This window comes from Ammodytes marinus (assembly GCF_949987685.1).
Source record: "Ammodytes marinus genome assembly, chromosome: 7".
Taxonomy (NCBI): Eukaryota; Metazoa; Chordata; class Actinopteri; order Uranoscopiformes; family Ammodytidae; genus Ammodytes; species Ammodytes marinus.
The window spans coordinates 11,164,130-11,190,175 of record NC_137211.1 but is presented as its reverse complement, the minus strand read 5'-3'; the positions used below and the strand labels follow the sequence as shown (position 1 = coordinate 11,190,175).

The window sequence follows — 26,046 nt, the reverse complement described above, 5'->3', positions numbered from 1 at the left end:
TGTTCACCTGTCAGAGTGAAGCCCCGCCTCCAGCTGCCAGGATGGCAGCACCCGAGGGCGCAGGTACAACCTTCTCCATCACTTCAGCGCTGACAGAAGGCCACGATGCAACGAGACCCCATGCACCTGCTTCACCTTTTAACGTGGCTGCTTTATGCAAAGGCCTCTGCGGATTTGCCCATGTGCAAGGAGGTAAGGACATTCATAGCCTATTGTTTTTATTGTTAACCATTAGATTATGAATATCATTGAATTACTTAAATGTGACTGACATGACAATTTCATGTAGGCTACAATGTTTCATCAGGCAAATTGCTTATGGATGAGTAGTAGGTTGTATTTCAAATGATCAACATGTAGCTCTGATAGGTCAGGCATGCAACAGGTGTTAACCATAGGCCTAGATAGTATGTAGCCTATGTATCATATATGTCTAATAAGGCAAGGAAACCTTCTCAAGTACTATGTTTCATCTGAAGAGTGACTGAAGATTGACCCAATACAACAGTGTTGGTTTGTAGCAGGACTAATAACATACTGTGGACATATTGGGTGTGGGAAATGAGCATATGTTTTGCTAGCAGCGTGTTTGAATATCATTACATTACAGCTCACCTCTGCTTGCTTTCATTTTTGTGTTGAAGTTATCATCACGCACTTGTTTTACTAAGACACCCATATGTTACACAGACCGCTGTTCTCTCCTCACACGTCCATATAAGTGTTCAATTTGCATACCAACAGTACCATTTGATAATACTCAAAACATTGTTGCTCTTTCTTTTTATCAGCATACACTGAACAAATTCCCTAGCATGTGTGAATTTAAGATATCAGAGCTGTGAGGGAAAAGTTAGCACAAGAGACCACATTTTGAGTCCATTGGGCTTATAGGTGATGAAGAAAATGATTTAGGGAAGGAGCTCTGGTAGCGTTTTTACTTTACTACATCAGGTGAGTTGGTTTCCATGCCAGTCCAATGACCATGAGACACCGTGGTCACTATGTCCCCCGTTGCCTTGGTTTCCTCATGTTTGTTTAAAGGAGGCGATTAGGCTACAGCAGATGTGCAGTTTGATGCATTTTACATCAGATCCTCCCACCCAGACCCATGTTCACCTGATACCCCCGACCACAGCTAATGTAGCAGCTCTAATGGAAAACACAGACCCGCAGAAGTGCTGCCCCTGCTGCTGTGTTTCTGTTAACTATTAATCTAAATAGGCTGTGCATGGCCTTGGATTAGTCTCCTGAGTGACTTTCCTTGGAATATTACAGCCCGTGCTGAACAAGATTCTGCTGTGTGGCCGGTCAGTATTCATGACATATGCCACAGGGCGTCAGATCATCAAGATAACCTCTAACCATGAAATGACATTGTCAACGGCTTTTACTGGTCACCTACCTACCTGTAAGTACCTCCAAGAGGCGTCAAAGCATGGCAGAGAAATACAGCAAAAGCTTTGCACCACAAGCACCTTCTGTCTCCAAAGTCTTGCGACAACACTGGAATGAAATGTTTACAAAAGGATCGGACGGATCAGCATGTCTCCCCCTTGGCTAAAGGTAAATAAACCCTGAGGGGAGTCCTACTGGTGCAGAAGTTGCAGCACATCCTTGATGAATGTGATTGAAACAACAGTTGAGACGGCCTCCTGTGCAAATATTAGCCCCGGCCTTTGTTTGGAAAGGAGGCTTGCCTGGTTTTGGTAAAAAAAACAAAAAAAAAACAGAGGTATCAAACAATCCGGTGACCTATTTTTGATAAGGGCAACATATACTTTTCCTACGCAGGCTTGACACCTTTTATGTAGCAATACAATGTATTTCATGCACTTCTAGCTTTCTATTTGATGTGTTTTCTGCATATCTAGCTGTGTGAAACTCACACCTGTGTTTGTGTCTCTGCAGTCAGACTATCACTTTGAGTACACAGAGTGTGACGTCCTCGAGTCACGATGGAGAGTTGCAGTTCCCAACAAACCCGACACGTGCACAGGCCTCCCAGATCCAGTCAAGGGCACTCAGTGCAGTGAGTTAAAAATAATTTAAAGGTTACCACATTTATCATCTTTCTTGTTGTCCACGTCAGCCAATTTTAAAATTAGGCTCTTTCCTCTCGTAGCCTTCTCCTGTAGTGAGGGCGAGTTCCTGGACATGCAGTCGCAGCAGTGCCAGAAGTGTTCTGCAGGCACCTACTCTCTGGGCACCGGAGTGGCCTTTGATGAGTGGGACAGCCTGCCGTTTGGTTTTGTCACCCACGGGTCGAACATGAACGGAGGGGACGCTGACACGGACTGCTCCAAGTTAGTATATCGCCTTTTGGATTGGCCGATCAATCAAAACTCTCCTTGCTTCTTATTTTCAAGGAGTTAATGTATTTGTTTTCCTCTGCTGCTGCTGCTGTATCTCCAGCTCCACCTGGACACCACAGGGGGATCACGTAGCCTCCAACACAGACGAGTGCACGGCAACGCTGTCTTACGCCGTCAGCCTGAAGAAACCTGGAATTGTCACTTTTGAGTATTTCTACCCCGACAACGGCGTTTACTTTGAGTTTTTTGTAAGTGATCTCGAAATGAATGTTGATTTTGACGACAGATGGCTTTGGTAAGAAATATTTGGTAACCCCTGGCTCGTCTCTCCCCGTGCTGTAGGTTCAGAATGACCAGTGTCAGTCTACAGACTCTGAAAGCCGTTTGATGAAGATCTCTGAGAGCAAATACAGGGTTTGTCCGAGTGTAGCTTTAGCCCCTCATTACAACTTTTGGAACCCGCTTTGTCATTTGCTGGAGAACTCAGATTAGAGGCACTCTCAATGTTTTTATGTGTCTTTTGATTCTTTCTCATTTCCACCCCTGTGCAGGTTGAGCTGAAAAGTGGCAACAATGTGTTGTATTGGAGGACCGTCACGTATGCTCTGCAGGGCAGCGCTGTCAAACCCGTGCTCTTAAGAAACATTGCAATCTCAGGTACTGTAGATTATCACCTGTTGTTGCATTAGTTAACTACTTTTTTCCCCATGTTAATGATGATTAGATGTTTGATGGTTTTATTTCAGGGGTGGCCTACACATCAGAGTGTTTTCATTGTAAACCCGGCACCCACAGTGCAAAACCAGGATCTGCCCACTGCATCCCTTGTCCTGCTGATACCTACTCTAACAAGGGAGCCACTGTTTGTCATCAGTGTGAAGGAGACACATATGCAGGTAAATAGTACATGTCCATAAAGACTGGTCATATTATGGACAAGCACGCTCTTTAATTTGACATAACCCGAACGAAATGTCTGCAATTACAACCACTACGTATTTTGCATTATGCCACACATGCAAAGCAATCTGCATGCAAATACTAAGTTTGCTGCTTTAGTGGTCACAGAATGTGTGAGGCTTGTCTTATCAATGGATCTTAATGTAAGCTGTTTTCCCTCTTCCCCGCCCACTCTTTCCCCTGGCCTGGGTACTATTTTTTCAGAGGTCGGTTCAGGGAGCTGCAAACCTAAACCTGCGTGTACAAACAGTGACTACTTCTACACCCACACACCCTGTGATTCTGAGGGAAAGGTAATACAAATGACATGACGTGTGTGTGTGTGTGTGTGTGCGTGTGCAGGCAGGGTCGGTGCAGGTTCAGTAGAGGTGAACGCAGTAAGATTTTGCTTTATATGCAGTATGGTGTAACTATTAGGGTTTCTTTAAATATATACATTATATTGTCTGGGCTGATTGTGTGTTCAGCAGAGCCACTTGTGGCTTCATGTATTCACGCCTGGCTTGTTTTTCTGTCTCAGACTCAGCTCATGTACAAGTGGATCGAGCCTAAGATCTGCAGTGAGACTGTTAAAGGATCTGTGGAGCTGCCCGCATCGGGCGAGAAGCAAACCTGTCCGCCCTGTAACCCAGGTTTCTTTGTTACCAACTCTTCCAGCTGTGAACCCTGCACTAATGGTTTCTACTCAAACGGAACGGGTACCCAACCAATACACCTATTATATTCTATCTCACATGCTTGTCACCCTGAGGTTTTTATTATGTACTGTCATACTTGTGTACTTACCAAAGATGTTCACATACATTTTAAGAAGTTTTTTTTAAGTCTTCAGTGAAGCAAAATCCTTTTTATTTTTTTGCATTTTCCATGCTCTATTAATAGTTCAAATAGACAGAGATGAAATGGGACAGAGATTGGAATGACATGCAGAGGACAACCACTGGTCGCTGCAAGGGGGGGACACACGGACGCTATAACCACTACACCTGGAGCGCCCCCCTATTTTCCTATTTTCTTTGGCACATTTATATCCTGACATGACATCATTTATTTACCCACAGCCTGTAACGAGTGCCCTGTTGGCACGGAGCCAGTGGTTGGTCTGGAGTACAAATGGTGGAACACAATGCCGAGCAACATGAGGAGCTCCATCTTCCGCCGAGAGTTCGGCTACTCCAAACAAAGCACGGGTGAGACTCAGGGTTCCAGAGTACCAGATAGACTTGGCACAAATAGCACAACTAATAACCAAAAAAGCAAGCCATAATAAAGAGAGAAATGGAAGATGAGGACGAGGGTGATAGAAAATAAGAGACAAGAAGGCAAGGCAAGGCAAGTTTATTTATAGTGTGTCTCATTAAAACAAACCATGACAAAAACAGCCTCATCATTTTGAAAACAAATCTAAAAGTCCAAAATCTAATAAATTGTCCATAATCAATTGTCCATAAATCAAAATAATCTCCATAAATTAAGATTATTTTGTCACCTTCTACCGTTTACAAATTCAGCTTCAGTTTTACTTATGGTAGTAACTTATGCATTGACCCTATTTTCATTGGGAGTGATTTTAAAATTGATATCCGTGTCCAACTGATCTGTTATGTGTGTCTTTATTGCTAGAAAGATAGCCAAGGATTGTGTTACTGTTTCAATTTTATTTTACTTGCACTGACAGGATGGGAGGTGGCTGGAGAGTATGTCTACACCACCGCCGGGGACGAGGACACAGACTACATGATGCTCACGCTCAATGTCCCTGGATACAGGTGAGATCAAACATGTCTCTCAAAGGGAGGAGCACATATATAAAAGTCTACACATGCTTGTCCTCGTTTACCAGTTTTAAAAATTGAATGGAGCATCGCTTGTTTCCGAAGGCTGCCTCAGTCTGCAGCCAGAGACACTGAAATGAGCGAACTGTCCCGCATCACCTTCGTCTTTAAGACCACGTGTACGGCTGGATGCAATTTTTACTTCCTTGCGGTGAGGGGAAAATATTTCTTCTTTTTTTTTCATATGCTAAAGAAGTAAAGCTTTATATGGGCATGAATCTACTGTATCTATTGATAAGATGAGTGTATGTCTCTCTGCAGGGTTATAATAAGTGGAATAATGATGTTATCGAGCACTGGACAGGCAGCAACAGCAAACAGTCATATTCCTACGTGATCCAGAGCAACAGCACCGTCAGCTTCACCTGGACATTCAAACGCACAGATGAAGTTAACACGGTGAGACGCAATCACGCATTCTGAAAATCCCTCTTGATCTAGACCTCCTGACTGCTTCACTCTCTAAGCCTACAAAAAAACATTAAACAGTTAATTAAAGGAATAGGGTGAAAAAAGTTTACCACTGTCTCATTCACTGGTGGAGCAGTGCATTTTTATTTCATTGCCAGTCATCCATCCTCCTTGCTAGACCGACTAAAAAAACAGTGTTAAAGCATTGGCTTAGGGTGAGAGGGTTAGGCTCATTGCAAATTCAAGTTCTCTTGCGTTGTATTTTTCAGTATATGCTGATTTTATACGGCATATTTCATACATGGATAATGTCATACTTCTCTTTTTTGTTTCTCTTTTTTTTCTTCCTTTGTACAACACTCTGTAGCTTTGTTAACTCAATTTCAGCCAGACAGTGTATACACTGTCTATAGGAACATGTAAGAAGAAGTCTTACAAGAATCATAAAGGTTTTGTTACAATTCATATGATGCATGATTATTTGCAAGAAGGTGAGAAAATGAAGCACCAAATATAGTGATAACTACTGTGAATTCGTCTGCAAATAATGAGAGTGTTTTTGCACTGACCGTTAATTTGCCCCCAGTTACTGCACTGAACTCTTGAGGGCAGTCTGGAGCTGTGTGCCCACTTTGAAAATGTATGAAGAACCTTTGTTCAACGCACAAGAACTGAGCATAAATAATGGATACAAGAGACCACTTCATCGTGTGTGGAGTTGTTGAATCAAACATTGTGTTTTTCCTCCCCGCAGGAAAGGAATTACAGTGCTGACGCTGCAAAGATCTACTCTATCCACATCACCAATGTGATCAGAGGTGTAGCCTCTCAGTGTCGCCGCTGTGCCCTGAGCTCGACTAAGGCTGGTTCTGCCTGTGTCCCCTGCCCACCTGGACACTACATGGTCAATGGGACAGGAGTGTGTAATGGCTGCCCGCCAAACACCTTCATTAGGGACGCTCAGCCAGTTGGAGAGGCCGCTTGTGTTCAGTGCGGACCACACACAGAGAGGAACAAGGTAACAGGAACAGAATGTTTTCAACTGGAAAAATTTTAAATGCAAAGCCGTGACATGATCTGTCAGTGCTTGACTGTATGTCATGCTGTAAAGTACACAGGTCACATCCTCAAGGCTCCTTCTGGGACATAGGGGTATATCAACACATACTCACTGAGGTTGCCTTAGGTAATTTGAGCCTGAAGGTGTCCTGATTCATATCTATGTCAAATGAAAATGGGTGAACTTCTCTTACGTAAACAAAAACTAATCTAAATGTTCATTTATTGTATTACACAATAACGGTTTCTGATCTACTCAAAAGTGAGAAATCATAATGTTGATGCCATTTTGTAACACATTTTGATTTTGAATTCTAGTTAAAAATAATTTATTCAGCTTTAAGTTTTTTTAGTAACATTTTTAATTAAACATCTCCAGACTTGGCATGCTTCCATGGCTCAATGTGTAGGGCATGTACAATTTAGGTTCAGTCCTTGTTGCAGCGGACCCGGGTTCTTTACTGCATGCCCTCATTTCAATTAGGTGCTAAAAATCTCTAATAAAAGGTAAGAAACACCCAGAAATATCTTTAAAAAAAGCTCAACTTGTCCTCTTTAATAATACTTTCCAAATATATATCATCGGCTCACGTCATAAAGCTTTCGCTCATCTAATTCTAAACAAGAAACAGTCCAAGAAACAAAAAAAGGAATTAAGATGAAATAAAATTACGCCCTTTACTGTAATAGCAGAATATAAGGGGCTTACATGTTTCTATATTCCAGGTAATATTGTCATTAACAAGTTTTATTATTTGAGTTTCCTGCAGCCAATGTATGGGATTGTTCTACCCACTTTAAACAGAATAGAATCTACAGTATATCTAAATGCACCTACTTTATTTGTCTGTTCTCCAGGCCTATACGGCTTGTCTCAGTGACTGTGCGTTGGATGTGCAGACAAAAGGGGGAGCACTGCTGCACTATAACTTCACTTCTCTAAGCAACGTCACCGACTTCAACAGCAGCCCGCTCTTCACCAACAAAGGCCTGAGATATTTCCACAGCTTTAACATTAGTCTGTGTGGGAAAGAGGTGAGAAGAAGCAGTGATCCTGACAAGATACAATAAAATATATTCTGCTTGTGTGTAAGATACGTTGACCTGCTGTGTTTCTCTCCTAGGGCAGAGTACCGGCAACCTGCGTGGACAATGTAACAGCGAGCGGGAGGGAGGTCAAAGGTTACGTTTGTCAGTCCACTGTGGTTCCGTCTGACATCAGGAGTCAGAGCGTGGTGTCCTCCCAGCCTTTTCTTATTGGAGACTCACTCGTCGGTAAGGGCTTAATGCTGCAGCTATCTATTGCTGTAAATTAAAAGGATAAGTTTGTAAGATTTTTTCAACACCAAAGTTAGTCATTTGCATAAGGTGTGTGAGAAGTTTCCTGAAACTAATTCAGGGCATCACGCAGCGTGTTTTGTTGGGATGTGCCATTTTCCTATTTTTCAGACTCCATGTTACATTTCAGTTTCCATACCTTGACTTCTGTCAGCCTCAAATAAAATCCAGTGTGTGCTATCGATAGTAGCAATATATTGATTAGGATAATTGATAAATAAGGATATTGATTAGGATTAATTAGGATATTGACTCTGCTGATTCCGGATCATATATTATTAGAGTCATTTTCTAAGTGGTTCCCATGTTAGGGTCTGGGGCCCCTGCAAGCTGAATCTAAGGGGTTGTTTGATGATAACAAACATTTTTTTTTTTACTTTTCTCTATTATTTCCTTTTTTAGCACTTCAAGGCCTTAAATGTTAACTAAACTATTCCCATCTGCCACATAGGTTCTTCTTTGTATTTAGTGTTAATAAACAAATGGTAACACACTTACACCAAGATAGTTAACATAGTTAACATTAGTCCAGATAAACATTAGCGTATGTCTGTAAGGCTTCCAAACACTGACGTTAGCATTTCGCTCAGAGCACCTCTATGTCAAAGTACCGCCTCACAGAGCGGCTAGGATGGCTGTAGACTCTTAGAGTCCCACTGCTGTATAGTTTTATATTTAAAAGTGTGGTTTAATTTATTAAATAGGATAAAACAGGTATGCTATATGTCTTCCTATTCAAAAGGTGTGACTACTGAGACAAACCTGAGAGGTATCTCGTCTCCACAATGGCTGTTTCCCACTGCGTCAAGCCTGCCAGATGTCATATTCTACTACAAGTAAATAAGATCACAATTTTCCATTTATTTTAACTTTATTTAACTCTTCCATTATGGTGCTTTCAATATATCACATGTTGAAAGTTAAGATCTTTTTGTTTGTGTTGTTTCCAGGTCTAGTGAGACCACTCAGGCTTGTAAACAAGGCAGGTCAGCCACTGTCAGACTGAGATGCGATCCCACAGTGACCGCTAAAGACTTCATTACGCGGCCAAGGTATCTCTTACTATGACCAAACTCAACTTTTGACCTTACAAGAGTTGTCCAGACAACATTTGTTTTGACAAACATACTGTTTTACAGCAGCCTTATTTGGCACTGACATGTCACATACCGAGCTCTGCGGATCCAAACAGTTGACAAAGTGAGTCCTTCGAGATCATTCTTGTCATGCAATGCTTGTAATCACCGCTCTTACCTTGTTTTCGTCCGCAGTAACTGTTCAGAGGTGACGTGTGATGGTTGTACGTTCCACTTGCTTTGGGAGAGCCAACATGCATGTCCACTCTGCACCAAAAACCACTACAGAGAGATCGTCAGTGCTTGCATCCAGGGAATACAGGTAGTGCTGGCTTGATGAACATATTCATCAAAATAGTTTTACCTCCACGAATCCATCACAAAACTTGTGTCGTCTGGAGAGAAATCCTTAAATACGTAATTGTTTGACTTTCTTGCAGAGAGTTAGATGAGAAGATTGATCCTTTGCAGCCAGCAAAAGATCATCTTAGCTTAGCATGATGCAAGAAAAAGGGAGAACAGTTAGTGAACAGTAATACAATCATGTTCCAAAAGCTCTAAAGCGTATTAATTAATAATTAATAATCATCATCTGATTTATTTAATCTGAACAAAACCGTATAAAAACTTATGTCAACTGTTATGTGACCAGGGCACATCCAACTAACATCTGTGTGTGTTCTTGTGTTTCAGAGAACCACCTATGTGTGGCACCAGCCGTTGCAGTGTTATGGAGGAGAGTTACTACCAGCGCAAAAAGTCAGCGCTTGTGTGACTCTGGATTTCTGGCTCAAATTTGGCGTTTCCACCGGAACGATTGCCGCTGTGCTGCTCATCAGCATCAGCTGCTATTTCTACAAGAAGACCCGCAAGTGAGATGTTGTGTTGTATTAGTAAATAGTGTTCCAGCTTAAACCTTAGATAACAGTATGAAAGCTCCAAAGAAGAAACTGTAATTAATGTTGAAAAGACGATATACCTGTCATTTTCCATCTGCAGGTTACAGTATAAATACTCTAAGCTGATGATGAATTCTGGGGGTAAAGAGTGTGAGCTGCCCACTGCAGACAGCTGCGCAATAATGGAGGGAGAAGACGCAGAGGACGACCTCATGGACCTCACCAAGAACTCCTTCCTCAACAAAATAAAATCCTTTTCACGAGAAGTCAGTAACCCATGGTCACACACACGCACACACACACACACACACACACACACACACACATACACACACACACACACACACACACACACACACTGTGCAACGCATACGACACATTTTAATGTGTTGTGTTATTTTCAATGTGTCTCCAGAGGTCATCAGATGGATTCGACTCAGTTCCACTTAAGTCATCGTCTTCACGTAGGCTGAGAGAGGAGGAAGACTCCTTTGATTCAGAGGATGAACATACCCTGCTATCGAAGCGCACTGGAAGTGTTACGTTTATGTAAAATATCAAACGGTTTGACAAGCAGTTCCAACAGATGGAGTCAAAGGAGGGAGATATGTGCTTACTTAGGGAGTTTTTTTAGTAGATTGATGATTTGATGTACTATCATTTCACACGTGTTAAGTTTCTAAACCTAATATTGCCATACAAAGTCTCCACATTGGGGATACTCAGTATTTTTCAATACACAATGGTGTATTTTTAAAAGTATATTTGAACCGAACTGTGCATTAAGTTTTAATTGTTGTAGATGTTTGAGACTGTACATTTAACAAAACTGTGTTTTTATTTCTCTTTTCTTGTCTTTTATGGACCAGCCAACCAGTTCTTCCTTTTCATGTTATTTGGCAAAATGTTAATCATATTGGCTACATCTTTTTATAACCTTTTTCCGCTACAAATAAGACTATGATATTATCTTGCTTATTGTGAAGTAGAGACATTTTGTACAATAAAAAACAAAAACTAAATCTGCATACCTCAGAACTAAGAATGACCTTTTATTCTGTCTTCAGGTGCTGTTTGGGAGATAATTTTATATACAATACTTTAATACTTTGAGGTTAATATTTTGTGCAATTGCACCAGCTTTTGATTTAAAACAATAGCTCTATATCAAAATTATGTTTGTGGTTGTTGGTTTCAATATAATAAAAACAGGGTTATTGAGGCAAACACAAAAATGTGACATGCTATACATGTTTTTGAATATATAACTATTGCTCCAAAACATACTTCACCACAATTCAGATAAAAATATGATTTTTTTACGTATTTACCTTTTATATTTCTTATAGGCTACTGTAGATCAGTTACTTTAAAGAGATTGGCCTGGTTACGTAAGATTTTACCTGGATTTTACCAACAAAACATGATAATTTTATTTTATTTGTTGTAGGCCTATTGTTATAAACACTCAAGAGCATTAAAAACAGTTAAAATGCACTCCATCTACAACATTACCATTTGCATTGATTATAAAAAATGTTTTACGTGTGATTATTTAAGTAGGCCTAGGCTATTTGGTTGATTAGGCCTACTTATTAAACAGGTGAATCCTGGAATGCAGATTTCCTTCAAATGTATTACATGTAGGCCTAATTAAGTATTTTTACATAGTTTTTCTGTTAGTTTTACTCAATTAAATCATCTATCTGGTCAATTCATCACTGACTGTGCTTTCACAACTCTATGATTTTAACTATTGTGTTGATATGTTTTATTTATTTAGGCCTATTTATTTTAGGACCTGAAAGCAGCACAGGTTTGGGTTTCAGTTTCTGCCTTGTTGTCCAAAGCGTGTATTCTCGCGAGACTTTTTGTGAGATCGTTGCTAGCGAGGTGAAATCTCGGGAGCTGTCTGAGAGCAGGCGAAGTGAGGAACAAACAACGTGAAGGTTTTAAAACGTGCATTTAGCAAACGGCGACTTCGCAACAACTAGCAAAAAGGCAGCCCCTTCACTTTTCGTTATTTAAAGTTCTCCAAGGACGAGAAACGTTTAATGTAGCGTCTCTTTTTCGTGACTTGGGGAAAGTTTAACGCAGGCTGCACGGCGGCTCGTAAAGAAAGTCAAGTCGGTGGTCTCGGTCGTTTCTGCAGGAATGTCGCAGAAGGAGAGACCCAAGTTTTATCGGCAGGACGTCAACAAGACGATATGGGAAGTCCCGGAGCGATACCAAAACCTTTCCCCTGTAGGCTCTGGTGCTTACGGATCCGTGAGGTAAAACTATTGTTGTGTGAGTTTGAGAAAGTGTGCAGCTTCGTCTCCTTACTTAACCTCCATTCATTTAGACGAGGCCTGTGCTGCGAATGCTAAAGTTAGGTTAGCTTGTCCTGATTGTTAGCTTGCAAGGTGGAGCCACGATGTGTCTTTGAACCAGAAAACCTGTTGACTGCTCATCTATGTCGAGTTATACACTTGTAAAAACTTAGAATTGTCCTATCATGTGCACACCAGCCATACTGTAGGAAACTACGTACTTACAATAACGCTGAACTGTTCGGAAAAGTCTTGATCTTATGCCTGTAACTGTTACTATCACAGGACTATGACTAATAAACCTGTTTTCGTGATTACTCATACTCTAGCTGCTGACCCAGTATTTCTAGACGTTACTCTCATGTCATCTGGTGTGAAAAAAATTGATTTACTTCACTTTATCAATATAAAGTCTCACCAACAGATCCGAGCAGGTCAGGATGAGGTTAATTGATGTTGTTAACATGTTGAAAGTTGCTATGTTTTGGAGCGATCTGGAAAACAAATATATGAAGTATGTTTTAAGACTCGCTACATTCTTATTGATGATGTGAAAATATTTGTATTATTGGTGCATTGACAAAAATATGAAGATCTAAGATATTGTGTCAAGAAGAGTATAAACTATTGGTAAGATGGTCCAGAAACTGAATGCATTCTGTCACTTTAACTAAGAGTAGTTGAATAAATACATCTTTTGCGGAAATGATTGATTGATAAATTAGTTGACAGAAATGTATCGTAAACAATTATAATCATTGATTAATCTTTATTTAGCATGGAGATATGCCATGGTTTCAGCCTCTTAAATGTGATTATTTGTTGTATTTCTGTTTTTATATTTAATAATATTGAATATCTTTTGGTGTTTGACTGATTTTCTGACAAACTATAGGCAAACAAATCTATTAATTGTAAAAAGATTGACAGTTGGCTCTATAATAAAATACTTACACAGCTAATAAGACCAGGGAACTTGCTACATGCCATAAATCCAAAATAATAGGTCATCTAGTTAAAATCTCAATATAATGTCAATATATTCCAACCTAAAATCGTTATAACAACTCATGTTGTGGGCTTTGCAGTGAATTCTTACAGTAACTATAAACTTATTTTCATAATTGCACTCAGTGTAGATGAGACCATGACTCTTTTTAACAAGTCCCTGGTGGTACTGTGGATTTCCTTCCTTCCTGCTTTGAGCAAAGGCATAAGCTTTCACGGTTTAGACCCTTTGCATTGGTCTGCTGATTAAATGGGCTGAGCAGCAGATTCTATCTAGGACACAACATTGTCAGCGGTACACAGACTTAGTGAGCAGATGTTTGTTTTGCAGATGGAAGCAGACAGCTGTGCTGTTGCTGGGCAATAGGATAATCTGTTGCTGGAGCCCTAACTGTAATTGTTTTTTTCAAGCAGTACACTGGTTTATATTTTCAGTGTTTACATGATGGACTCTACATTCTAAATTTCTTGTGAATCTCCGACCGATTTACTTTATACTGGACTGCACTATTAATTGGTGGTACAATGATTACTTAATGTAAACATTTAGTTATCTCCATCAGAAAAGGACTTGTGTTATATAGCACTTTGTTCAAAGTTTTTGACAATTTGTCACTTATTCAGATACACTCACACAACGATCCTTTTGTTAAGGTTTGCACGTTATCAACTTGACGTATGTGAACCCACTATATTATTATATATAATCTAAAGGAGATTGGTATTGGTTGAGTAGGATAGGAAGGAAATATTGGATATGTCAGCTTTAATAACTGAGTCCCAGCAGAATTAATAGGTGGCTTTCCATTGGCTATGGCTACGATTAGGTTGTAGCCTATTGAGCAACATTTGTCTTGGAGACAGTCTGGCTTTTGAGTGCAGGACTGACTGCAGGCTGCAGAGCTGCTCCCAATCTGCTGAGAGATGACATTTTCTGCTGATGTTGCCATTTTCCACAGCCTTCAGCAGCTCTTGCTGCACCTAATTTGGTTTTGACAGCAAACTCAGCCCATTCTGAGCCAAATCTGCCTAAAATGAAATGCATTCATTTCCTTTTATGTTAATTTCTAGTGCCAAGCGTTGAATAGATTTGTATTTTTTAATTCACTCTGACAAACATTGTTGTATGTTATTAGGATCAGGGTGAAGTGTTTAATTATTATTGCTGAAGAGATTTAAACTTACTTGTTTGCCCACTTTTTTTAACAGTTCTGCCTATGATATGAAGACTGGTTTGAAGATAGCTGTGAAGAAACTCTCCCGGCCATTTCAGTCCATAATCCATGCCAAGAGAACATACAGAGAGATGCGGTTGCTCAAGCACATGAAACATGAAAATGTGAGTCGACTTCCCTTTGTTTCTGTTTAGTGTTGTTTCTTTGCTTATGCTCCCAATGTGTTTGCTTTTTAAAACTCATCTGCATTTAATTAAGGATAGAGTTGCTGCCCATCGTTCTTTCTGTGGTTAACCTGAGAGTGCTTTTCATATGTCTGCAGGTGATTGGCCTCCTTGATGTCTTTAGCCCTGCTACTTCTCTGAAGGAATTCACTGATGTGTAAGTTAGATGCGTTTGTTTGAAATAATTACCATCACTCAAAGTTTCCCTCTGCCCTTTTGGATTGGGGTCTACTAAACAACACTTGCATAATATAACACTGTTCAACCAACTATAGCCTTTAGTTTCTGAGCAGCAGACAATCCTAGCTGTGGCTGGGAAACACCTGGACACAGGCCAGCTGACTAAACACACTGGAACATTTCTTAGGCTGTCTAATGTGCTACAAGAGTTATTTCACCACCAGCTTCCCCCTCCATTTGCTTCCTGCTTTCTGGCTTTGTGAAACATATCTGATTTGCTTGCAAACAGGTAGTTATTGTTTGTTAATGTTGAAAGTTGTATAACAAATGGGAAGTGGACATGAAGATGGTGACGCATTCCTGAGGCTTGCGTGTTGCCTCCCTTGTCTCCTCTCTAAACACAATGAGTTACTGTTTCAAGCTCAAATTGTGATGGATTTGAGTCAACACCCGATATAAGAATGTAATGCTTGGACTTGGTTATCTTTTCCCCATTCCCTTTCAGTTTCATACGGAATACATTACTTAATGGAAAATCATTCATCACAAATTCACTCTTACCAAGTATTTTGGAGCAGAAGGGGAGTTGGCAGTGCTGCACCCTCTTCATGTCTGTGGCCTTGGTCAAAAGCATAGGCAGGATTATTTCTAATGCCGAACATGCATGCAGTTTTGTGTGGGAGGAAACCCACATAGATACTGTGAGAATATTCAAACTCCAGAACCTAAGAACTTGTAGTTTTGTGGTGAGGAGACAATTGCTCCATGATATTTGACTGTGGGAAACCGCAATTAACTAAAAAAAATAATAATTATAGAACTAGAGATCAGGATATGTGGTGGCTTTTTGTTATGTCATCCAAGTAAAACCTTTTCTAATTATTTTGGCATTTGCAAATCAAATATATTCATCACCTGCTGAAGAAGGAAGTTATTTGTGTCCTAGAATAACTATACAGTGATTGTGTTCAGGGATCTTCTGAAATGCAAGGTTCCCCCACTCATTCCTAGGTCTCATATTCTGTGTGAAAAAGCACCTTCGCTCTTTGCCAAAGGTTACGTTTTATTTAATTCGTCCTGACAGATCATGCACATATTTATGATAAAAATCCAGTTACTAAATGTGTCTGTGGCAGTCTCCCAAGCCTCCCTGACAGCACCTGATAGGTTAAAAAACTAAATTCGAAAAAGGCTTCAGCTATTGACAGCTTTCTGATGCAGAGTAGTGTACTGAAGTTTGCCCTTTAGTCATCCCCTCCAAACATCCCTCTCCCATGCAGTGTGTTGACATGACCTTTTCATATTTGACATAAAAATGGAGTGTGATAAATTCTTTAATTAGGTTTTTAAAGGGGAAGTCCGTCAATTTTATACATCAAAATATGTTTAACGGTTATAGGGATCACCTGTAGAAATTCATGGTGGCTCTAGAGGGGGCTGCTAAAAGTGTAATTGTTTGCCTCAAGTGATCTATGCATGTGGATAACCAGCCGTCTTTAACCTGAACCCATTCATTGCTGCTTGAGGCTGGGAGCTCAAGGCTACATTAGCCGCTAGTAGCATAGCACGATCTTTGACTAGATGCTGCAGTATTTGTAATAAAAAAAAAACTAGATACAGTCCCCTCCATACGTATCGGCACAGTGAGGCCAATTAATTTATTTTTGCTGTAGACTGGAAACATTTGGGTTTGACACCAAAAGATGAATATGAGACAATAGCTCAACATTTCAGCTTTCATTTCCAGGTATTCACATCTGGATCTGATACACAAGTTAGAAGATAGCATTATTTGAAAAGGAACGCCACATTTTTAGGCAAGCAAAAGTATTGGAACAGATAGACTTTAAATAAATTAAAGTGAATAAAATTTTATATTTTGTCGCAAATCCTTTGCTTGCAATAACCGCATCAAGCCTGTGACCCATTGACATCACCAAACTTTTGCATTCTTCTTTTATGATGCTTTTCCAGGCTTTCACCGCAGCCTCATTCAGTTGCTGTTTGTTTTGGAGGGTTACACCCTTCGGTCTCCTCTTTGGCAGGTAAAATGCATGCTCGATAGGGTTTAAGTCTGGAGATTGACTTGGCCAGTCTAAAACTTAACATTTCTTGCCCCTGATGAACTACATTGTTGTTTTTGCAGTTTTTTTGGATCATTATCTTGCTGCATGATGAAGGATCTTCCAATCAGTTTGGTTGCATCTTTCTTTAAATTGTCAGACAGAATGTTTCTGTAGACTTCTGAGTTGTTTTTGGTGCCGCCATCATGTGTTACTGTGTTGTTGTCAAGATGAACCTTTACCAAAGTGATGGAAAGGCTAAAGTTTAGAGAAAAAAAGGATCTGCTCATGATCCCAAACATACAAGCTGTGAAACACGGTGGAGGCAATGCCATAGCTTAGGCTTGCATGGCATCTTCTGGGATGGGCTCATTATTCTTCATTGATGATGTAACACATGATGGCAACAGCAAAATGAACTCTAAGTCTACAGAAACATTTTGTCTGCCAATTTAAGGAAAGATGCAACCAAACTGATTGGAAGATCCTCCATCATGCAGCAAGATAATGACCCAAAACACAACAAAGGAGTTAATCAGGGGCACAAAGTGGAAGGTTTTAGACTGGCCAAGTCAATCTCCAGACTTAAACCCTATAGAGCATACATTTTACCTGCCAAAGAGGAGACTTAAGAGAGTTACCCCCTTACACAAACAGCAACTGAATGAGGCTGCGGTGAAAGCCTGGAAAAGCATCATAAAAGAAGAATGCAAAAGTTTGGTGATGTCAATGGGTCACAGGCTTGATGCGGTTATTGCAAGCAAAGGATTTGCGTCAGAATATTACATTTTATTCACTTTAATTTATTTAAAGTCTATTTGTTCTAATACTTTTGCTTGCCTAAAAATGTGGCGTTCCTTTTCAAATAATGCTATCTTCTAACTTGTGTATCAGATCCAGATGTAAATACCTGGAAATGAAAGCTGAAATGTTGAGCTATTGTCTCATATTCATCTTTTGGTGTCAAACCCAAATGTTTCCAGTCTACAGCAAAAATAAAGGAATTGGCCTCACTGTTCCGATACTTATGGAGGGGACTGTATCTCTCAGACTTGATCCTTTTTTCTCATATCCATCGTGAGTCTGAAAATGTGAGTGGAACTGTCATTTCCTTAAATCTAGACTCACACTTTGAGCCATGGTGGCAGGTGCGCACACATACAGAAAAAAAACACTTTTCTGATAAGAGTGTGGGAGAATAGGTGGCTGATATGGAACACAAACTGAAGTTTCTGTTTGCACTAAATTGAAGAATATATGCTGAGTCACAGTTTTTCAGGAGGAAATATGACTCTTATCTGTTCATCTGCCCAGTTATTGGAAGTGTTCTGAATGCACTATGAAAGCCAGGACAATTCTCATATATACAGGTGCTGTAAGCGTGGTTTCCCTCAAGTCTAAAAATACAAACTGAGTCACAGCGCTGTTAAGGCTCCTCCGAGCTCCAGCCATGCTCCTGTTTCTATAGGAGAGAGGAAAACAGAGGTCACTATTTATATCCCTTTTTTTTCCAAGGCGGGTGAACTTTGCAGACTGTCTGTGTCCCCGTGTCCTGCTGAAAAAAAAGTTCAAGCATAACCAGGAGCTATTTCTGGGCCTCAGTCTCTGTGCTGGGTGCGAATAGAAGGGTATTCATGAAATGGGTGTTTGTGGAGCAGCACACTGACAAAGCAGCACATGGCTCTGTGTGTTTTGGCTGTGGCCACTGTTACATTCTGGTTTCCCCTTCTTCCACAAGTGCTGTTTGGGCATTTGAAACAGCTCTGGGATTAGATTAGAATTCAAAACTAATGCAGACCAATTATGCTAATTTTGTCTGAGCTTGTTGATTATTGCATCTAATGTGTATAGGGCTCTGCTTTTCACTGCCTCTGGAGAGAAGTGAGAGTGAAAAAACGTAGCAGCGAAACCAGTTTAAACTCACATAGCCTTATGGGAAATCAGTTTCAAACTCCAAACAACTCCAATTTTTTTGAAGTGCAAATGTATTCATTTATATCCATGTGGCTTTTTTATGAAGTGAGGTAACATTGACATGCTTTCCGATATTTGTCTTTATTTAAACTGCTATTTGTGACCTCCAGGTATCTTGTAACTCACCTCATGGGGGCAGATCTCAACAACATAGTGAAATGTCAGAAACTGACAGACGACCATGTGCAGTTCCTCATATACCAGATCCTCAGAGGATTAAAGGTGAGGTCATCAAAGGAAATGTATTAATAACATTCATATCTGCTTAGTTAAGGATAACGCCTGACATTTATCTTTGTTGCCTGGCAGACTCACTTCAGGAAGTGACTACATATGTCTGAGAAATAATCCTGCTCATAACCTCCTGTAAAGCACTACTTGCACTTCAATTTTAGTACAGATTACACAAACAAGATATTACACGTTTTACTAGTGGACTTTAGAGGTGCAAGGAGCAGAGCTTGGACAGAACTGTTTGCCCTTGTTTCCAGTCTTTATGCTAGGCTAAGCTAACCGCCCCTTGTTGATATTGAACACTACGATTCAATCTTTTCATCTACCGTAACTGATTAATAGTCCCTACATACTGCAGTATGGATGATCTTATGTTGTGCTAAATCGATACATTAACACTATGTAATTTAATGCCCATGTCCTGCTTTTTCTCTACAGTATATCCACTCTGCAGACATCATTCATAGAGTAAGTGCCATTTTTGCTTTTTGGCTTACAAATATCCCTTTGGCTTTGACCCCTTTGACACAGTGTGTCAGAGTTTATGACATTTTCCGCTGTGCAGAGTAGGACCTCAGTGTTTCCCCCAGAAAATGTCTTAGTCAAGGTGGTCACTGCCCCGGGACATGGGAGGCGCGCCGCGTCGAAAATTTTGGGGGGAATTTTGCTCAAAGATGCCAATGCACAGTAAAGAAATAAACAACTGTTAATTTGAATACAAAAATACAACAGACACTGACCTTACAGTTGTGCAATTTTCTTTGATATGTGCAGGTACAAATTATGTGCAAACATGCAGACAGTACAAAGCACAATTAAAGAACACTTCTACTGTTTTGGTGCAATACTATACAGACATACTAAATACAAATACTGGACCATACACTTAACATGTGTATGCACATCAAAGTGAGAATTCAACTTTTCAAAGTTCCTTTTTGGATGAGGGGCTGTTGTGCGATTATTGTGGACAATAGGCCTACTGTGATGCGATAGCTTATACTTCATTAATGGTTATTTTGAGCCTACTTGCTTGATTTCTTTTTAAATACAGAGGTTATTGGTCGTTTTGGAACATGTGTTTCCCAATTTAAAACATAAAAATAAAGCAGCATTGAAAATTCAGAAAATAAATCTTCTTGGCCTACAATAGCATGCTGTTTGAAAAATAACTCAATAGTTGAAATAATAAATACAATGTGTTTTCCCCTTAAAATGACTAAATGCATTTCAAAGACAGTAACAGTGTGGCACTTCTGTAAACACTTACTGAAACTTGGCTGGGCCATCACTCTCATGCATTCATCAAACTTTTCTCTGCCCTGTCTGAGCTGATAAATAGGTTGTGTTGCCACGGTGATGTGGAGTCTTAAACTGTTCTAGCTTTGCAGAGCACTTCTTTCTGTTCAGCTAAATATCCCCACCAGTTAAATGTCGGTTTGCTTCTGCTCGTTTAACTCCTGCGTGCATGCCATAGTCGCGCGCGGTGTGGTATGGTCGCGCGCACAAAGCCGCAGACACAGAGCAGCTGATAGACACGCTTGGAGACACATGCTTTTTACCGCAAATTGTGGCCTTTCGTGCAGTTATGACCATGCACAAGCACACATCGCGCTTGCTAGTACATTAATTGTGCAGCACAAAAAAAATAAAAAATTAATTAAATAATTTTAATTTTTATTTCTTGGTTGGTAGTCAAGGCGGGGGGCTGGCGTTGCTAAGGCGGCCGCCTTAGCTATAAAGCGCTGGGGGAAACACTGGACCTGTTCCTTGTGCAAACACTGAAGGGAACAGAAGTAATAAACAGGGCCTGTACTTCTGCTTGTTGTTAATGATGTAAGGTCACACACATTCATATTTACTGCTTTCCTTTCCCCAGGATTTGAAACCTAGTAATCTGGCGGTGAATGAAGACTGTGAGCTGAAGGTCAGTGAATTGCTGCTCCCCTTAAAGACATTGGTTTATCCCAATTCTACCAAAGTGAATAATTTTCATAAAATATTTCTTCAATTGCTCCCAGATTTTGGACTTTGGTTTGGCGAGGCACACAGATGATGAGATGACAGGCTACGTGGCCACCCGCTGGTACCGCGCCCCAGAGATCATGTTGAACTGGATGCATTACAACATGACAGGTAGGTGACATTTAAAAGATGGCTTGGTCTTCCCCAGTAACATTTAGCCCCCATACATCACAATGAAAAGAGTTGTTGACAAGAGACAATGTCTGTGCTCTTCTTCTCTGTATTTCAGTGGATATTTGGTCGGTGGGGTGTATAATGGCAGAACTGCTCACTGGAAGAACTCTGTTTCCTGGTACTGACCGTATCCTTTTCATTTGAGAGTACAGTACGTACAGAGCTCAGATAGCCGACGAGGCTCTGACCATCCATTTGCACAATATATCAAACAGGTTAGGCACACATTGACATCTTTGTGATGTTTTTTTGCCAGCACAGTAGTAGTACTTATTTGCAAATGCTTCTTTTTTCTTCTTCTGTTGCCTCTCATTAAAACCTGCTTATCTGCTTTTCCTCTTCCAACATTGCCCTGCCTTTTTATATCAAGAATGTTACATAGAGAGTACCTGTTTCCACTCTCCCTTCTGGCTTGACATATACTCTTTGCTTTAATGGTTCCACTGACGTGCTTCAACTTTTCCTGCCCTGTCAGTATGCATCTTTGGCCTGGGGCCACTCTCTGCCTGCACCACTGCCAGGCTTTGTACAGACCTATCAATCTGTGGAGCCTGAACTCAAGCTTCTGTTTATTTTTTTTATCCCCCTGCCAGGGTTTTCAGACTTACGGCTGAGCTTGTAAATTAAGTGTACAACAAGGCTGTCCGCTGCCTCCACTTATGTTTGCCAACATTTCAAATGCTTCATATCTTTTCTTCTCTGTGCAGACTTACGTATAGGGCCTTTCTCTTTTGCTGCAGCTCATGTGTCAAATATAAAGCAAATATAGTGACATTTAATATCGCAGATGTTTTTTAAGTGACATGAGTTTCACAAGGAGTGTGAAGACTAACAGGTCAGATTACAAGGTCTCCCACGTCCAGCATCTGGTCTTCCTTTACCCCGTGCCGGTAGACATTGATCAGTTGAAGCTAATCATGCTGCTCGTCGGAACACCAGGGCCCGAGCTCTTGCTGAAATTATCTTCAGAGTCTGTGAGTTCTCAAAGTTCTGCAAAGTATTTTTTTCTCCTTTTAACCAGTTTTCTGCTCCACACGTCACATTTTGCCGTGTGATAACGTGTTGAATCTGCTACCATACTGACCGCATGTTTTCCACCCTTCAGTTTTGTGGACCTGAGATTTGCTTTCTGCCTCCTTTTAACCGGGTGAATTAAGTCACGCTTGCAGCGATTCGGTTATGACACCGGTGGTTGAGCGCTGCCTTTTTACAGATTGACTGTAATGAAAACTACTTTGTTGTGTTTTTCCCATAAATCTGCCGATCCCCCTTCCTCTTAACTTTTTGTTTCATCACATTTTGCCTCAAAGCTTGAAGCTAGCTTTTCAACATAACTTTGTAGTGCACCTTGAGTCCAGCCGCACAGTGTTAGATTGAGAAGCAGCTTCTTAACCAACTCTGCTCTGTCGCTATACTCCCCTTGACACAAGCTCCATAGATATAAACCAGCTTCAGCAGATAATGCGTCTGACAGGAACGCCCCCAGCATCTCTAATAAACAGGATGCCCAGCCACGAGGTGAGGAGGATCCACAGTTGCTTTCTTTAGCCCAGACAGCAGACCGGGGTGGGAGGACAGTTTAGTATCCTGAGTGTTACCCCAAAATGGTACAACAGTTTTCCCATACTAACATATCTTTATATGCCAAGATAGGACTATTGTAATATTTTTTGACCTATTGTCAGAAGTGAGCGACAGTGAAGGTGTTAATGGCCACACTAGATCAGCATCACTCAGTTCACATTAACTACAGTACTTTGGTCAAGTGGGGTACAAGGAGCAGCATTGCCTCTACTGGCCACTACCAGGGATATAAGATTTTAGTTTTCCTGTTTAATCAGAGTTATTGTGTGATGTCCGACACGCTTGCTGCATGTGACTGTAACAACAATTGATGGCTCTGAACTTGTGTGCTAAAGGCAATTTCTGTGTGAAAGATTTTCTGTTTGTTTGTTTCCGCCTTTGTTGCACACTTCCTGAAACCTGCTTGTCTCAATTTGTGTATTTTAATTTTTTTGTAATTATAAATATATTAGAAATATAATCCATAATCATGATGAGAATTGAATATGAAAAATAGTATTGGCACTGCACCGTACTTTGTATACATTTAAACTGTTCAAACGGGAAGTTTTCCAAAGAGAACCACACTACAATGTTTTCCCCCCCTGGAGCTCTAATTTTCCATCACACTAAGACATTTTGCTGTTGTGAAGCATCACGTCATAGCTGTCAATCACACGTTTGCTGGTGGCTAGAGATCAGCAGCAGCTGTGTATGTGCGTCTAATTTTAGGCAGTCAAAATCCCAAATGTCAAGAAACCTTTGTGTGCATGGGGACCCAAAAATACAGATGACAGTCATTTTCAATGCTGAAAAACCTAAAACTACTCAATGAGCAACAGTTTACTGTAGAGAGCTGGGCTTTAGCACCAAGATTCATTCTGATTAGCTATACAGTAGTGGTGTAGATAAAAATGTTATACGTGAGCAACAATGATTCAATACCAATGGCTACATCTAACAGAATCAGTTGCATGGAAATGTTTGCGCTTCATATAACATGCAGTGGGCGACATGTTGCTGCTAGTTGGTGTTTGATTTGCTGTATTTATTTTTCCAAGGCCAGGAACTACATCGGCTCCTTGCCAACCATGCCCAAGAGGAACTTTACTGATGTGTTCATTGGTGCCAACCCACAAGGTAAAAGGCTTTTCTCAACACCGGCTGTTTTTAATCGTTGTACAAGCTGAAAGTAGAACAATTGAAATTCCCCTTTATTCGTTATCTTTTTTGTATTAATATTGGCTTTGAAATCAAAACTTTGGCCAGCACTCTATATCACGGGACACAAGGATGTTTAAATGGCTCACAGACTGTTTGACATTTAGCTCTGTTGACATGCTTTTAAGCTGTGGACCTTCTGGAGAAAATGCTTGTTCTGGACGCAGACAAGCGGATAACAGCAGCCGAGGCTTTGGCTCACCCCTACTTCGCTCAGTACCACGACCCAGACGACGAGCCGGAGGCTGAGCCCTACGACCAGAGCTTTGAGAGCCGCGAGCTGGAGATTGAAGAGTGGAAACGTAGGTCTTTAAATTCCACACACACTCTTAGTACTGTAAAATAACAATCTTTTAGAAATCGTTATTTCAGGTATTAATATTTCCCTTGCTAACATTATAGAACCCTAATATGTATTTGAACAATTTCTGGTTGCTTTCAGGATTAACCTACGAGGAGGTGTGTAGCTTTGAGCCACCTATCTTTGATGAGGACGACATGGAGTAATGTGACGTGCCACCCACATCGACCCCGTCCTCCGTCAATTGGAAACGATCTCGAACATGTGCATCAGTGTTAAACTCTGAGACACACTTGTAATCGGAGTGTCTGCCAACCTTTTGTCAGTCTATATTAGTGGAGAAAATGTTTTCCATGATTAGCTCTAGGGAGATCCATACCAGCACAGGGAGAGAAAAATCTTTGACCAATTCTCATTATTCTTATTTATGAACCACTAATGTTAATGGTCCGTTGCTGGAAAAGGTCACTTCTTGCATATAGCTGAAATCATTTTATATTCTACAGATTTTTAAACATTTAGACTTTGATGACTCATCACTGTGACACTGAGATGCTGAAACACCTGGACCGACCTATAGCTGTGCTATTTTGTGTTTTTAAAACTTTTATTGAGTAACTTATGAATGAGCTTTTGTTGTTGTCTATCAATTTAAAAAGGTTTATGCTAGTTGACCACTCACCCTGCCAAGCTGTCAAATGTAGCACTGGTTCCCATATATTGGTAAAGTTATTGCCATGATTGTTCCTTTATTTAAAAAGATAACTTTGAAGGGTTTCATATCTGTGACAAGTAGATTTTTATGTTTTTCGGTATTTGACAATTTGAGACTGTGCCTGCTCTGTGTAGTCAATGACCTTTAGTGCTCACCATCCAAATTCATACATTTGAACGTGTATTTTGATAGTTTAAAAAATCTGTGAGACACTTTACATATTTTGGCTACACGGAAAAGTCTAAAGTCTATGCTGTTTTAAGGACAGTGCAATTCAACAAGCTAAGTAAGGAAAAATATTCATGGGTACATTCTCTGCTCAGAAATATGTAAATATCTGTGCCGTATTTTTTAAATCTCTGAATTCTTGTGGTTATGTCATAAAGCAATCACTTTTAGTATGAATCAGTTTAAGACTTTGTGTGTGTTTGCGAGAGTGTGTTGTTGTTTTACAGGAATTTTAAGTGTCATGCTAAAACCTCTAATAGAAATACTGCTTAAATGTGTAAATGAGGGATTTCAGATGTATTTATACTTTGTGGAGGTGGTATTTATATACAGCAATCGATAGATCCCTTAAACTATTTTCAGTACAGCAGAGTAACTACTATCTACAGTCCTTTTTGTTTAACAAAATAAAGACTTATTTTCAAGAGACCTGTGTTTTTTGCGATCTGAAATTTGTGCTCATATTTCTTCGACAGCATGTTTAACATCATATTTTCATCCTATTTTTGGGGTTTGCTTGAGAATGAATGAATTGGTGTTGTTTCCTCCAGAAGACAATGTCCTGCACATTTGTGTATACCTGTTTTGCTCTTTTAGCCTGTTAACTTAATGCATATTTTTACTTTCTATCAAAATTTTAAAATGTTCTTTAGCAAAATTCTGATAAACTGAAAAACATCTACACTATTAGGAGCTTGTTTTATAACTGAGAAATGTTACTTTCAGTTCTTTTTTGGAGGGTTAATCACATTAAAA

The 26,046-nt window shown here is 40.2% G+C and overlaps 2 protein-coding genes across 3 annotated transcripts; both read left to right on the top strand.

Annotated features, from left to right (window-relative positions):
* Positions 1-99: 99 nt before the first annotated feature.
* Positions 100-10,921, top strand: elapor1 (endosome-lysosome associated apoptosis and autophagy regulator 1). The gene is made up of 22 exons (XM_080031482.1): positions 100-192; positions 1,912-2,032; positions 2,126-2,306; positions 2,416-2,563; positions 2,658-2,729; positions 2,867-2,972; positions 3,062-3,211; positions 3,480-3,568; positions 3,796-3,973; positions 4,337-4,465; positions 4,954-5,044; positions 5,156-5,261; positions 5,372-5,509; positions 6,276-6,539; positions 7,439-7,615; positions 7,705-7,855; positions 8,661-8,754; positions 8,869-8,970; positions 9,190-9,316; positions 9,688-9,866; positions 9,994-10,159; positions 10,309-10,921. The coding sequence occupies exons 1-22, from the start codon at positions 106-108 to the stop codon at positions 10,444-10,446; spliced, it is 2,994 nt and encodes a 997-aa protein (XP_079887608.1). The 5' UTR covers positions 100-105; the 3' UTR covers positions 10,447-10,921.
* Positions 10,922-11,786: 865 nt separating this feature from the next.
* Positions 11,787-25,719, top strand: mapk14a (mitogen-activated protein kinase 14a). Of its 2 annotated transcripts, none has more exons than XM_080031496.1 (12): positions 11,787-12,166; positions 14,423-14,552; positions 14,711-14,769; positions 18,940-19,051; positions 19,502-19,531; positions 20,943-20,990; positions 21,085-21,199; positions 21,318-21,389; positions 22,701-22,780; positions 23,887-23,965; positions 24,175-24,348; positions 24,489-25,719. In XM_080031496.1, the coding sequence occupies exons 1-12, from the start codon at positions 12,048-12,050 to the stop codon at positions 24,551-24,553; spliced, it is 1,083 nt and encodes a 360-aa protein (XP_079887622.1). In that variant the 5' UTR covers positions 11,787-12,047; the 3' UTR covers positions 24,554-25,719. The 2 variants fall into 2 exon arrangements, with proteins under 2 accessions (XP_079887622.1, XP_079887621.1); XM_080031495.1 differs by lacking the exon at positions 22,701-22,780 and adding an exon at positions 22,157-22,236.
* The last annotated feature ends 327 nt before the right edge of the window (positions 25,720-26,046 follow it).

What these genes read in the sequence shown, in the direction of transcription:
- elapor1 (XM_080031482.1), top strand. Translation starts at nt 106, where the DNA reads ATGCAACGAGACCCCATGCACCTGCTTCACCTTTTAACGTGGCTGCTT. An exon ending in TTAGTCTGTGTGGGAAAGAG is followed by an intron (nt 7,616 to 7,704) that starts GTGAGAAGAAGC and finishes TTTCTCTCCTAG; the next exon opens with GGCAGAGTACCGGCAACCTG. An exon ending in GACTTCATTACGCGGCCAAG is followed by an intron (nt 8,971 to 9,189) that starts GTATCTCTTACT and finishes TTTCGTCCGCAG; the next exon opens with TAACTGTTCAGAGGTGACGT.
- mapk14a (XM_080031496.1), top strand. Translation starts at nt 12,048, where the DNA reads ATGTCGCAGAAGGAGAGACCCAAGTTTTATCGGCAGGACGTCAACAAG. An exon ending in CTGAAGGAATTCACTGATGT is followed by an intron (nt 14,770 to 18,939) that starts GTAAGTTAGATG and finishes TGTGACCTCCAG; the next exon opens with GTATCTTGTAACTCACCTCA. An exon ending in CTGCAGACATCATTCATAGA is followed by an intron (nt 19,532 to 20,942) that starts GTAAGTGCCATT and finishes TCCTTTCCCCAG; the next exon opens with GATTTGAAACCTAGTAATCT.